The sequence below is a fragment of the Toxotes jaculatrix genome, chromosome 13 (genome assembly GCF_017976425.1).
Source record: "Toxotes jaculatrix isolate fToxJac2 chromosome 13, fToxJac2.pri, whole genome shotgun sequence".
NCBI lineage: Eukaryota > Metazoa > Chordata > Actinopteri > Toxotidae > Toxotes > Toxotes jaculatrix.
This window is the reverse complement of record NC_054406.1, coordinates 5,419,502-5,433,548: the sequence shown is the minus strand read 5'-3', so window position 1 is coordinate 5,433,548 and position 14,047 is coordinate 5,419,502. Positions and strand designations below refer to the sequence as shown.

The 14,047-nt window shown below is 40.7% G+C and overlaps 1 protein-coding gene across 2 annotated transcripts in view; it reads right to left on the bottom strand.

Annotated features, from left to right (window-relative positions):
- The window catches only part of LOC121191528 (ephrin type-A receptor 7-like), a 128,096-nt gene that overhangs the window by 18,780 nt on the left and 95,269 nt on the right, over positions 1 to 14,047 (bottom strand). For both annotated transcript variants that reach the window (XM_041052692.1, XM_041052693.1), the window contains exons 6-8: positions 8,189 to 8,313; positions 5,170 to 5,467; positions 3,240 to 3,348 (exon numbers count right to left, since the gene is read on the bottom strand). In XM_041052692.1, the coding sequence (XP_040908626.1) occupies positions 3,240 to 3,348; positions 5,170 to 5,467; positions 8,189 to 8,313 (532 nt within the window). The remainder of the gene's footprint in view (positions 1 to 3,239; positions 3,349 to 5,169; positions 5,468 to 8,188; positions 8,314 to 14,047) is intronic.

Sequence of the window (14,047 nt, the reverse complement as noted above, 5' to 3'; positions counted from 1 at the left end):
TTCCTGGAGAATGTTTGGGCAATGTCCTGAAACTTTGGTTCTATCAAACTCTGTCAGGCACCAATGGACTGTGTGTGTGTGTGTGTGTGTGTGTGTGTGTGTGTGTGTGTGTGTGTGTGTAAGTGATGGGATACAGTGTCAGGATAAAGTTTAAAAGAGAAGAAAATACAAAATACAAATTTCTTTTTTGTCCCATCAGTCAATTTTGATTCCCCATATTATTCTTACTTAAAGTATGTCACTGGGATGTGACTCTTACTGTGATGTGCTACTAATCAACCACCACAAATACTGCAAAACTGGACTGTGGCACATTTTGTTGTAGTGTGGCAAATCAACACATGCTAATGCATTCCATTTCATAGTACGCTGTGTGTGTGTTTGGAGCAACAGGAACAGAACAGGTTAAAAAGAAAAACAATCCACACCCACATTTTAGAGCTGCTGACAAATACTTTACATTAAAAGTGAGAAATGAAGCCAGGCTTTTTGATGGAGTGGGCTTGAGGACTGTGCAAAGAATCCCAGTGGGTATCCATAAATGTAAATGTATGCCTTAAGTGTGTGTGACCGCCTGTGTCCGTGCCTTCGTGTGTGCAGTGGGACTCATTTGCATGTGTCTGTGTGAGCAGGCAGATCAATGTAACTGAGACCCTGCAGCCGTGGCCGGGAGCTGGCTGTCTTTGCAAACACGAGAGCATAGTAATTGAGGCATCAAGCCATTCCCTCTTTGTCTCTATGCAAAACATAAAGAGCAAGTTAATGGTCCAGCAGCAATGAACAATGGAGTCCACTTGCAATGAATGCAGTGATGGAAAGAAAGGAGAGAAAGATAAGCATTATTATTCATTACTAGGCAGTGCACGAGGGGATGATGCTGCCTTTCCTCAAAGCAAGAATGTATTTAAATACTTCTGTGTGTGTGTGTGTGTGTGTGTGTGTGTGTACTGAGAGTAAGCACACTTATGCATATTCTGTGTTTTTTCTGCTGCAGTGTTGCTGCCTTCACATGGTGTGTGTACATCTATTCCCATATATTCCTTTATAGGCGTTTGACTGACAGCACTAGTTTGTATGGTGCTGCTGTGAATGAATAGAACCCATTTCTACGCCTGATTCGTTCCATCATTGCGATGTTTGTGTGCATCTGGAATTGGTCTGGTGGTCTCTCTATCACAATCCCCTCTTCGCACAGGTAGGCGTACCTGTGGAAAAGGAATCCTTTACTTTATCCAGCTGAGAGGTGGCACTGATATAGATCTCTGTGTGTGTGTGTGTGTCTGTGTGTGTGCGTGTAGAGGAAACGGAGAGAGAATGCACACAAACTATGCAAACAAATGCTTGCACAGTGTATCTGAAAATCTTGCTGGATAGATATCAACTGAATGCCAGCCAAATGAAATGCAGAAAAAAAAAACAAATTGTGTTTCTGGCCATGTGTGTATGGGTGTTAACTGTGTGGGAGTAGATATGTGTTCCTTACTCATTTGCCTGCATGTGTGATGATGGAGTTTATGGTATGAATTGTGTGTGTGTGTGTGTGTGTGTGTGTTTCTGTGTGGGCATGTGTGAGGCGAGCTGGCAGAATATAGAGCTGGACAGGAGTCAAAGAGCAAAGTGGTTGGAACGGAGAGCAGATATTCTCAGCTGAATAAAAACATCCAAGTATATGGCAAGATATAGACAGTGCAGCAAACAAGACAGTAAAACATACATTAAAACCCCTGAGACAACACAGAACAGCAGCATTAAGTTGTAACAGTGGGTGTACTGAGCAGCTGGTTAACTGATTGTTTGACTTTGCACGACTACATTTAGTAGTATAATAAACTTCAAAGACAAATTAAAATAAAGCTTTCAGGTATCCTAAATTGTGACAAAGGAATCAGGTGGTGCAGATATGCAAGACTTACATGTTACATCGGAACCATTCTGCATTTTTTCAAATAAAACACAAATGATGTTTTGATATATCCAAACAGTTAAATTGTCTATTTTGTAAAACTTTATGAGTCCCAATTAGCTAAGGCCTCATTCATGAGTCAATTGTTCAGGTAACAGCAATTCTGTAACTGCTGGAAAGTGTGTAGCGATGTCCATTAATCACCTGCGACCATTTAACATCTGTTAAATGGTTCAGGGATGTATGCCTAAACTGTCCTACTTTACACGTTCTAAAATCATCCTATCATAAACACATACGGTTACCGTTACTTCTTAAATTAACTTAATGCTAATCTGTTTTAGATTAAGGGCCACAGTACAATTCATGCACTCTGGTTTTAAAATTAACCCAAACTGACCCAGTATTCTGGCCTGAGTGTACCAGACTGCCACTTTAAAGCTTATTTGAAATAGAGAAGTAAAGCTTCTTACATTGATTGCTGCAGTCTGAATGGTCTGTTCCTACCACCACCACAAAATTTTCTCAGCTCAAATAATTTAAAAATTTTATGACTGAGCTAAAAAAAAAAAAAAAAAAAAAATCAGGTCACAGCTCCAGCGCAGAAAGTCAGAGTGGCCACCTGTGAGTCATATCAATTTGCCACCAGCTATCTTTAGTCATCTTTAGATAATTACTGGAAAAATCTGGTGAAATAATGACGTTGAACCGTTCGCTCTTATTATAAAAAGCATAAAAGACTTTTGAACTTTTTATATGCCCCCAGTGGTGAAGCAAACTATTGGTCTGAATAAATCATGTGTCAGCTGTTATGCAAGTGACACAGCTTTAACCTCTTTCTCATTGCATTGCTGTTTTACAATTCCACTTCCCCACGTGAAAACTAATTAGACAGAAATGAACCATGAAAACCTCTCCAAAAAAAAACGATCAAAGACGGTTTTGACCCTGCCGACATTTTCCCCTCAGCGTAGACAGCACCATTATTAAGCTGACTTCTTTATGTTGCACATTAAGTGATGTTGAGAGTGAATGGTGATCGTGTAATTTCACCCTTTCTCATGCTGTCACTGCACATCCCTTTCATAGAGGAGCTCCTCCTATCACTGGATTAGCCTGCTATAATCTGGATTATAATGCAGCAGCGTGTCACAGTCAAATGAATATGAGATTGAGACTATGATTGAGTATTTGTACACATTTGTATGTCAGTGTGTGTGTTTGTGTTACGTGCTAAAGGTATTAAAATCCGAGATCGACGGAAAGAACCATAGGAAGCAGCGATTTGCATGTGTGTATTTATTATTTGCGTGTGCATCTGTGTAATCGTATCTACCTCCTCCAAATGAGCAGTCCGACTCCCATGGAGAGCAGCATGATCAGGGCAGCCACGGACACGACAACAATGATCACCACTGGGTTCTGTTCACTGGATGCCAGCGCCACTGGAAATGACAAAACAAACCCTTTACAAATATGGACAAAAAACAGACATCTTAACTGAACTGGATTCCCAAGAATTATCAGATCTGCAAAAAAAAAACAAATACAAACAAACAAACAGGAACATTTGTGCATTGTACGAGCTCATCATCCCACTATAACTACACAGTGCACATACATTCAATTAATGTATATTAAGTGTGAACAAGAACACGAGATGAGAGCAAATAACAAGGTGGTGACCTCAAAGGCTGAATTAATTTGATAGGCGTTCGATTCATTTTAGAGGGTAAAATGACTCTTTCCTGTTTTAGAAATCCATGACCTTCCCATCATTAATATTCTCACATGACCGAACAATATTACACCATTTGAAACATTCACATACCTTCTGCTTCACTGAACTGACTCAAAGGAACAGAAATAATGTGATACCTTGTGTTTCTGTAATGCACAATATACTTTTTTGTTGTTCTAATAAAACCAAAACTACAGTCATTGACAAAACAATCTCATCATAAGGTCCATTTAGTCGCTGTGTCAATTCTTTTACATTTTTTTTTTATCTGCTGATGCCAGTTTTGCCAGATTGTTAGTTGTGATGGAATTGTACAGTTTCTCATTTCCATTTTTTACATGCTAAGTTGAGGTTCCACTGGGTTGACCTTGTAAACATTTGTACTTTCATCAAAAACAGCGATAGTTTCATCAACTGCTGTTTCTGAGGTCAAGAATAATTTTGAACCTTAACAGAAGTTCAAACTATCCTGGGACACATCAGAACATGCCGCTGGCAGTAGTTATCATTACAAATACAAACAGAAATCTTCAGCATCTCAGTGTAGACACTCATCAAAGAATATGCACTAAAATGTGAACAAGCTTGTTACGTTTTTTTTCTCCCCTTCGCTTTGTAGCAGTGCACCTGCCAACTGTTTGTACCAATCAACTTCAGTCAACTCAAATGTTTGCTTACGAGCAACCTACAAATACTTAATGCATTATTCACTTTACAGATCAGCGCCATAATCAGGTGATAAGGGGTGATGGTAATGTACTGTTATTATTGTTTAAACTCTTTTTTTTGCATGCCTGCGTTTTTTACATGGCCACTAGAGGTTGCTGTGCTGCTGCCTTGTAAGAGTGGTCAGGTCATTTACTTGACACTTGATCTAGCCTGAGGCAAACGTAGGAAACTGAATATGCATCATCCAAAAAAAAGTTTTCGTGCAACTAAGACCTCTCACCCTAAAGCCAAACAAAGAAGTATGTAACCCCATCGGCTTCCAAATAAATAAATAATCTCTGGTAGAGCTGATTTTTGGCAAACTTTAGAAGATAGTGGTTGTGCAGGTCAGATCTCAGGTGAGTTGTAACTGTATAAACGGTATGAAGAGGCTGAGCACTATAAGACTATGAACGCTCAACAAATCCTTTTCCTCCGTCAATAAAAGGTTCAAAACAAAGAATTCATAACAAGTACAAGGCATGAAACACACACAGACACAAAGACACGCACAAAGAGTCCCATCCAGACCCTGAGGTGGCACAAGGGACACAATATCAACTCGCACAAAGAAGAACCATTTCACAGCTTACTGGTAAAATCTTGAATCTTCACACATAATCTCAGACACAGTCAAATCCCCCTCTCTGTCTCTCCCTATCTCTCTCTCACTAGCAGCACGCCTCATTGTGTGGGCTGGCCAGGTGCCTACACAAACCCCCTATCCCAATCTGCCTGGCGGTGCTGAGAGGAGGGAGTGAAGAGGAAGGAGAGAAAGTGAGGAGGAGAAGGTGGGGGGTGTAAAACGGCTACTTACACTCGCCAAGTGTCTGCAGCTCCAGGGGAGCGCTGTATGCTCCATAGTCAATGGGTGGCGGCGAGGAGGAGGAGGATGATGAAGAAGAGGAGGAGGAAGTAGAGGAGGAAGAGGAGGAGGAGGCCGAGGATGAAGAAGAAGAGGATGAGAGTGGGGAGGAGGACAGGGATGAGGAGGAGGAGGCCGGCGTGGAGAAAGGGCGGATGAGGAAGACATATGTGGTGCCGGGTTTGAGGTTGTTGACACTGATCCGTGTGGCGGCAGTCTTCACAGTAGAATAACTCTGATCCTTTTGTTCCTGCGGAGACAGAAAGTGAAGTGAGAGACGGAGAAAAACAAAGAAGGAGGGAAACAGGAGGAGGAATGAGATGAGTAGGTGGTATCCACTTGTGAGATGCCTTGTTAATTTCCAAAGCACAGTTTGTAATGCTGGGAGACGTGCAAGACAATTTTGTAACTAAATCAAGGGCTTTGGTAGTGTTTCATATATTCAGAGAGAGAAAGAGTGTTTGAAAGAGGCAGAAAAAGTTTCCAGGCCAAGTTGAGGAGTTAGATTTCTTTGACCTGCTTTCAATAACTTAGAATCACTCTGCTTTGGAATTAAATAATGAAAAATTCAGACAGTGATAAAGCATTCATTAGAGAGGTCTTTAGAAAAATAAATCAAAGATGGTGCTCATCTGTTTCTCTCTCTGCGAATGAGATACACCCTGCACAAGTGGGCACAATGGGGGCAACGAGTAGGTGACACACATTACCATAATTACTCCACTTGTCTCTTTTTTTTTTGCCTGTTGGGTGAAATCCATTTCCCATCTCTGCCTTATTTGAGCAAATAGTCCTTATTGTATCTTGTTGCATGTCTTGCCTCTGCATGTCAATAAAACCACTCCAATTTAAGGCTAAGCTTGTATCATGGCTTTTATGATACATCTGATTTACATGCAGGGGGTAAAAACAGGTAACTGCGGTAAAGTGAGTAAAAGTGATCCAGTATGTTCCTGAGTGTGAATGCTGCTTGCAAGTGGTTATGAGGATTTGGCTGTTTATTTCTTTTTAGCCACGCACAGGCGGCAATGTCAGGTTGTCGACTTGCCACTTAGGTCCACACTGAAATATATCAACAACTGTTGGATGGATTGCCATGAATGCTGGTACAGACTTCCATGTTGCCCAGAAGGTGCATCCCAATGATTGTGTAGATTCCCTGACTTTTCCCCCAGAGCCACCATGAGGTTGACATCTGTGTAATGTCTCCACAACTACTGGATGGATTGCCATGCAATCTGATCCAGACAGTCATGTCTCACACAGGATAGATGAGCATTGCAATTGTTAGCTGATGTTAGCATTTAACTAAAAGAAGCGCTGTGTAAGTACAGCCTCACTGAGATGCTAGCATGGCTGTAGACTCTTTATTTGTTCATGTCCATACAGGAAAAGAATTGCATGAGAGAGGAGAACAAATAAAGGGAGGTTAACTGAGAACGACAATGGCATCTACTGTATAATGACTGACTCCTGTGAGCTAATATGAGATAGGAGAGATGAACAGAGGAGGATGGAGAAGAAACATGGCGATGGTGGGAGTAAAACAACAGCAGCGCTCAGCGATGACAAGTTCTAATGTCAAGTTATGAATAAAAAGTGAATTAATCATTATTAGTCATTACCATTATTAGTCATTATTATCATCAACAATGTGTTATTTGTTATGATCTAGATTGAACACTTTTAAATGACTCATACGTTGATCAAATGTTTAACAATATATTGTTTTAAATGTCAGTAGGCTCTGCAGTGTGTGGGCCCACAGCTGCATCTTGATAAAAAAAAACAGAAGGAAGAAAAAGTCTTTACACTGACTAAGCAAAGTCATATTTTACACTTTAATAGGCTATTTGTGAGAGTGTAGTTGTATTGCCTTTTCATTTCATGGCCTTTCAACAACTTGCCCATCTCAGCCTCAGTTATTCTCCACCCATCCCTTACACTTTCTCCATTCATCTGCCTCCCTCCTGCTTTTCTTTTGCATCTAGTCTCACAAAGCAACTTCATTTTTTTTTATATCACTGTGCTCTTACAAGCATCTTATCACCTCGTCATCGTCCCCTCATCTGTCCCTAATACCCTCTCTAACCTTTTCTCTCCCTCAGTTATCGGACCGGCATCTCGTTCTTTCAAAATGCGCTACACCTCCTGTTATCTTTCCTCTTTTCTCAAGTCTTTCCTCGCCCACCGCTCCTCTAAATCTTTCCTTGTTTTTTTTCTAAAGATGTGGGAGTAGAGCAGTAAGGAGCAGGGCTTTGTTAAATATGGTGTAGCATAGAGAAAAGAAGGAGGTGTGAAAATGGGTGAGAATGTGACACAGCCAAATACAAAGACCTGGCGTTGCCAGAAAATGCAGCGTATGAAAATGGGGAAGCGTGAGTGTGACAGCTGTGGTTTACGTGCATGACAGATTTACTGTGAAGACTATGACTGTTGACGGGGCAGCCACAATCTGACTAAGTGCTATGTTAAATGAGCGTGATAAGGCCGATGAAATTACAGTGGTTATCCATAAAAGTAAAAGAAAATGCAGCAGTAATATGGACTAAAGTTTACACACCACAGGTCCTTGAAAAGATTTTGAACAATATTTCAATACTTGATTACTTCAATACTTGCAGTTCAGGACAATGATTCAGCCTGTGAAAGCAGTTGTGTGATATCTTCTCTGACTCTCATTTTTAACACAACACCTGCTTTAAATTAAAAGAAGGCAGGAAGGGTCTAATGAAAAAGTCTTAAACTTGGAATTGTTCAGTATAAAAATGAAGCTTAATGTGTAGTAAACAGCTTCTTCTTCTTCAGTGGCCGTTCCAATGAGTTTCATCAATATGAAGGTCATTTATAGTTAATGGGATTCTTTCATAATTTCTGTATTGGATCTGCTGCATATAAAGCGTGTGGCAACATAAGCAATATGAATAAAAAGAGAATACATGGACCCTGAATGACGTAACACTTAATTTACCTTCTCATAGTATTTGACCTCATATTCAGTGCGGCTGCTGTTTGGGTAGGAGGGCTCCCTCCACACCAAAGTTACGCTCTTCTGTTCGATCTTCTCCGCTCGCAGCTCACTGATCAGAGATGGTGCTACAGAGGAAGAGGAGAAGAAGAAGAAGAGAGGTGAGTTTGGAGATTCTTATCTCATTTAATATAAATACAATGACTTTTCTCAAGAACGTCAGAAAGAGCATTAACTCTTCCCATATTTCCTGTTGGTACTCAGAGTTTGACTGCAACACACAGTCGACTCCACTGTGATCTCAGATGTGAAGTGAGTGAGCAATTGAATTGTGGTCATAAAAGAACAGATGGGAAAGTCCAACACGGTTATGAGGAGAGGAGAATAACAAAGACAGAGAAAAAAAAAGAAGACAAAAGTTTTCAAGGATAAAGGTAATGGATTAATTATTGAAGCTGAGACGTGTCAGAGAAGACAGCTTCATCGTACTCAAAATTCCCATGGAAGGACAGTCTCTGCATAGGTTTCTTTGTCTGCATGTGTGTGTGTGTGGCATTGAACAGAGCCAGTACATTGGGACTGACAATAGATCAATACAGATATGGATTGACTGACTGGTCTGTATCGACATGAGACTAACGGATAGAGACGTTCTCGATCTGAACTCCCTCTGTCTTCTCCGAGTCTCTCAGTCGAACTGACTTCAGAACTTTTTCTGATTCAACCCTTGGGAGCTGCAGTGACAATTATCCTGACAGATATTTCATCCTCTTATCGATCACAACAGAACACAAAATGGAAGGTGAATTATCTGTACAAAGCTTTCCGAATTCAAATGCAGTGTAATTGCACTGGCTCGCTAAGCAAACAATTTCATTACTGAAGAAAGACCGGTTCTTTGTTTCTCCGTCAACAAATGACAGGCAGCACATATGATAATCAGTGAGCACCACCCACTCTTGCTTAAGTGCTAATTATTCCATGTTTAATGAAGTAGAAAAATAGGTTGTCACTCAAAACTACTAAGAAAAATAAAGGGGTGCAGTTAGTGTAGTCAAAAGGCCTTTACGTTTGGGAGGAGTGGTGCCATTAAGGCCATTAGGGTTAGGTTTAGTGGCAGGGGACCGCAAGGGCTGTTCTCTGTCATCTTTTTTGTACTTGAAAATAATTATTGCTGTTACTTCAATACCCTCCTTTCACAGAGACATAATCCCTGGGATTTCCTATGACACTGAAGTCCCTTTTCCTTATTTCCTGCCTGTTTCTTTCTGTCCCTATTCTATTCCAGTTTCTCATTTGTTTTTATTCTAATGTGCTCATCTCTTTCCTGACCTTTAACCATCAATTCATCTCTTTCCTCAATGAAAACAGCGACACTAATGAATATGTTCTGCCTGTCACTCAAACATTACCAAAATTATGCGAACACACAAAGTACCCTCACACACACAGACACAGACACACACACACACACACACAAACAAAGCATCTGTGCAGCTCCTTCAGTCCTCCTCTCAAACAGCAGGATAATACAGTCATTTTAGGCAGAGGATCAAAGACACTCGACACACACAGTCTGTATTTCTCTCTCACTGTCCATCTCCATCTGTCTGTTTTTGATGTCTGAAAAAACAGGTATTATCCATTATTCATGGTGACTTCTGTGACTTTTTGTATCATAGAGGAGAGAGTGTGTGTGAGTGTGTGTGTGTGTGTGCGTGTGTGTGTGTGTGTGTGTGCGTGTGCGTGAGAGTGTGTGTGTGCGCTTGTATGATTATATATTGTGAGGGCCAGTTTGAGTTTTAGACCTTTGGAATGAGGTCATTTTGGGAAAATGAGGACACTTTGGCTGGTCCTCACTTCTGGACACACCTTAACTGGCCTGCTTGTGTGTGTGTGTGTGTGTGTGTGTGTGTGTGTGTGTGTGTGTGTGTGTGTGTGTGTGTGTGTGTGTGTGTGAGAGAGAGAGAGAGAGAGAGAGAGAGAGAGAGAGAGTGTAATGGGAAATCTAACATTAGTTTTTTATTTAAATAATTTAGTAAAATTTAATCTTCTGTTAGCAATGGGAAGGTGGAAATAAAATGGATGAAAAAAAAAAAACAAAATTAGCTATTGTTATAACGTGAAGCACAAAAAAAGAACTACAGTAAAACTGATATGAAAATGTGACGTACTGCAGTGGTGAATAAAATACAGCCTCAAGAAATAACCAGCTCCTTTGTGCTGCTTTAAAACATACTAATTCCATGCCTACTGAATGTGAAACGGTTTTAAATTACTTATCATAAAGATTCAAAGTCTTCCCAAAACTTTAATCATGCCAATTAGTGGCCTTTTGAAAGCATGAACACATTGCCTTGAGGCATCAAGTCATTCTAATGAATACTCCCACATAATGTGAATGCAACATATTGTGCAGATGCATACGCAGTAGGGGAGAGTAGCTGTAAAAAAGAAATGCACTGAAGGGGAAGGAGAAATGCTAATGAACAGTATCCAGGAATGTAAACAAACAAGCAGTGAAATTATTCTTAATGATTAATGAATCTGTACAGGCATTTATTATATAGATGTAGATGAAACAGACTGCAGTCTAGCTCAGTGGAAAATGACGGAATTACTCCCACAGTACATTAAAAGAGCGAAAAACTAAAGTGCACAGGTGAGACTGGCAGGTGGTTGAGGACACATAAAAGAAACTGAGAAAAAGAAAACAGAAAAGAGCCAGGGAGTAGGATGACAGTTATGAGTGAAAGGAAGCTCAAAAAGACACACCCTTCTTTCTCAAAGCCTCATGCCACCCAAACACAAAGAGAACCTCAGTCTAACATACTAACAACAGAACACAGTGTCAACCTGCTTTCCCCACCTACAACTGCAGGCTATTATTTGCTATTCTTTCCTTCCTTGTGTGCTGAATTATGCATAATACTGGTGTCTGCCTCCAACCTCCAGCTCAAGCTGACACATAAAAAAAAAAAAAAACAGGTGTGTACAGTTTCTCTATACTAATACACACATACAATCACAGCTCTACTACAAAAGTAATACAGTGGTTAAAGTGGTGTTTCCACCTCTGCAGCTACAGAAACAAGGGCTCTAACTGATGCAGCAGACAAACAAGCAGTACTTGAGCTGACAGTACGTTTCTTAACACCTGAAGAACTCAGCTGCTTTCTCTCTAGTTTATTTTCAAAACAAATTTTATTGGGAAGTTATAAAGACAAATACGCGCCAAAATTAAAATCTGCTGATGTGTGATGCTGCTATTTCTAATTTGTTGTCTACCATATCATCTAGAAAATGTCTTCTAGGAACAACAAGTCACAATGAATGGAGAGAAAGGTTGTTTCTTTTAGGAACTATTTTTTTCCCCCTGTATTGTTACACTTTTCACTTCACAGAATTTGCCCTCTAACATTTCAAATTTTAATACAATTTGTGGATCTTTGAAGACACAACTTTGGAAAATTGGTGGCTAATTGGATATAAGAAGTCCAAAGACATATTCACATATTCAGCTGTTCATGCAAGCAGGCTCAAGAGCAGATACTGTATGCCTGCCATTTCAACACACAGGACACATACAAGTGTGCATGGCAGCAAATGATGGGTAGTGCTGGGTTTGGCTCTGTGTTTGAGAGGAAGAAATCAATGCTGACAGCCGTCTGAAATGGCTTTTGCTCTCACACATACACACAAAAACACACACAATTGCACAATGATTTTTGCAAGTAATACAGAAGAGGTGATGGTCTTGTGGACAATAAGCCTCTCCAGGTCTGAGGTGAAAGTACATGGCAGATGTTTTCACAGCCTCATCATACGGCAGAAATCACATGGCAGACACACTGATAGGCACACGTCACAAAGACACACAGCTTCTGATAAGATCCAGTATGAAAGCTTTGCAGTACATATACCAAACCCTGATACAGATAAAGGTCTATAAACTTCAAAGAGACACTATGATGAGAAGGAAAAGTGAGGCATGAGGAAATATAATAGATGGCAAACAGGCAGCACACAGCTGTTCCTCTGAGTGATTACACTTCCATAGTCTGTGAGTACGAGCTCAGGCTGGGTATCATTTAGGGTTTACAGACTCTGATTCTTACTCTGCTTATCAGTTTGAGTTTTTTGTTGAATGCGAAAAACATCTGACTATGTAAAAAGTCAGAATGTTCTTTTTTGGTTAAAAGATAAAGAAAAACATGCATATTCTGTATCTTGCCATGTTCTTGTTTTACTTTGGAGGCACAATTGCCTGATTCTTTTCAGTCATGACCACAACTAAGAACATCAAAACGTGCTTCATTATGTAAGGCAGACTTCTTCCCTTGTATCAAGGTAATAATATTTTGCTCTTTAAAGTCCTAGCCACAGTCCGCCGTAATGTGAACACTGTGCTCATGTGTCAGTGCATGCATACCCAGTGATGCAGACAGAAACACAGGTAGTCCGTACTTGTTTTCAGAAATGAAAAACCTGAACTGAGAAGCATGTTTCTTAACCATTCCCTAGGTTCATTCCCTAGGTTCCTATAAGTCCCATTTCAGACCCAGTTCTTGATACCCGATTCTGTCTTTCTGTAAACACTGGGGGGGTTATGTGGCAGCTGTATGCTCAGGTCTCTATGGCAGGTAGATCTATGAATAGACTTTGGCACAAAATGGCAGCTGCTGCTGTAGGCTCTTGAATCCATGTGTACAGAGGCAGCTGAGGTGCAACTGGCATCTCTGTTTCGTTATCAAAGGAGACAGGCAGTGGAGCTGCTCTCCCAGGGGGCGACAGCACAAGCATGGCTGAACATCCCACAGCCATTCTGACTTTTTTCCTCCTTCTCTTCCTCACTTCCATGGGCCCTTTCTCTCTGGAAATTCTCTCACCATCTCTCAATCTCCTTATCTCTCCATTTCCTCGACACAACTCCGTCTCCGTCTCTGCTCTCGAGGGAATCCACTGTTCCCCACAGTCCTGTTTGTGCCTCTGCTGAGATGACATCCATCTTGTCAGGAGGGGGTTTCTTTGTTCTACTTCTTACCATCTCTGCCACGTGTGCAACTTTATGCACTCCTGTGTGCCTATGCATAATAAAGAGAGAAAGAGTGACTGCATGTGTGTTCAGAATGAAAAGACGAGATGGTGGAGCGTGTGTAAATTGTAGGCAGGAGTGATTGAGAGAGCTGTATCTGTCAGGTGTGCTCATGTTCAAAGGGTTAACAGGAAGCAAGTGTGCTGTTCCCTCTGGGCACAACACCCCTGGCTTCCACCTGGGATTAAACGGATAGTGCAACAATTTATGTGACTGACAGCGTAGGAGTGGGAACATTTAGTTTCTTCTGGTTTGGCTATCCCTGGGGCTTTCTACACACCTAACGCCACAAGCGTTTCTGTCAGTGGTTACCAAATCCCAGTGGAGAGAGCATTTGGACATGCATCTCTTTAATAAAGTCATTAAAGTTTTAAATGGGCAAGTAGTTACGCACTTATGTTTTTAAAGTATTTTCACTTTGCAGTAACTTGCGTCTACTGGCCAAACTTTTGATCAATGCAAAAAGCTTATCAGAAAATGAATAATGCACCACTGCATGTGCTGTAGTTCTGTAGATTTTAACTATTCAAATATTCTGCTGACAGACACTTCACTATCTGAACCCAGAATCCAATTCTGCACACTTTCAAGTATCATTTGTGTGGAGAAGTACTGAAGTATCAGACGCTATCAGACGCCAACCTTAAAGAAAAGCATTCCTTGTACTGACTAAATTAAAAGCACACAGGACAGCTGTTCAGCAGCTCTTTCATGAAAGAAAAAAGACGGGAAGTTGTACAAGTACATCTAGTTGCTGCAATTATATG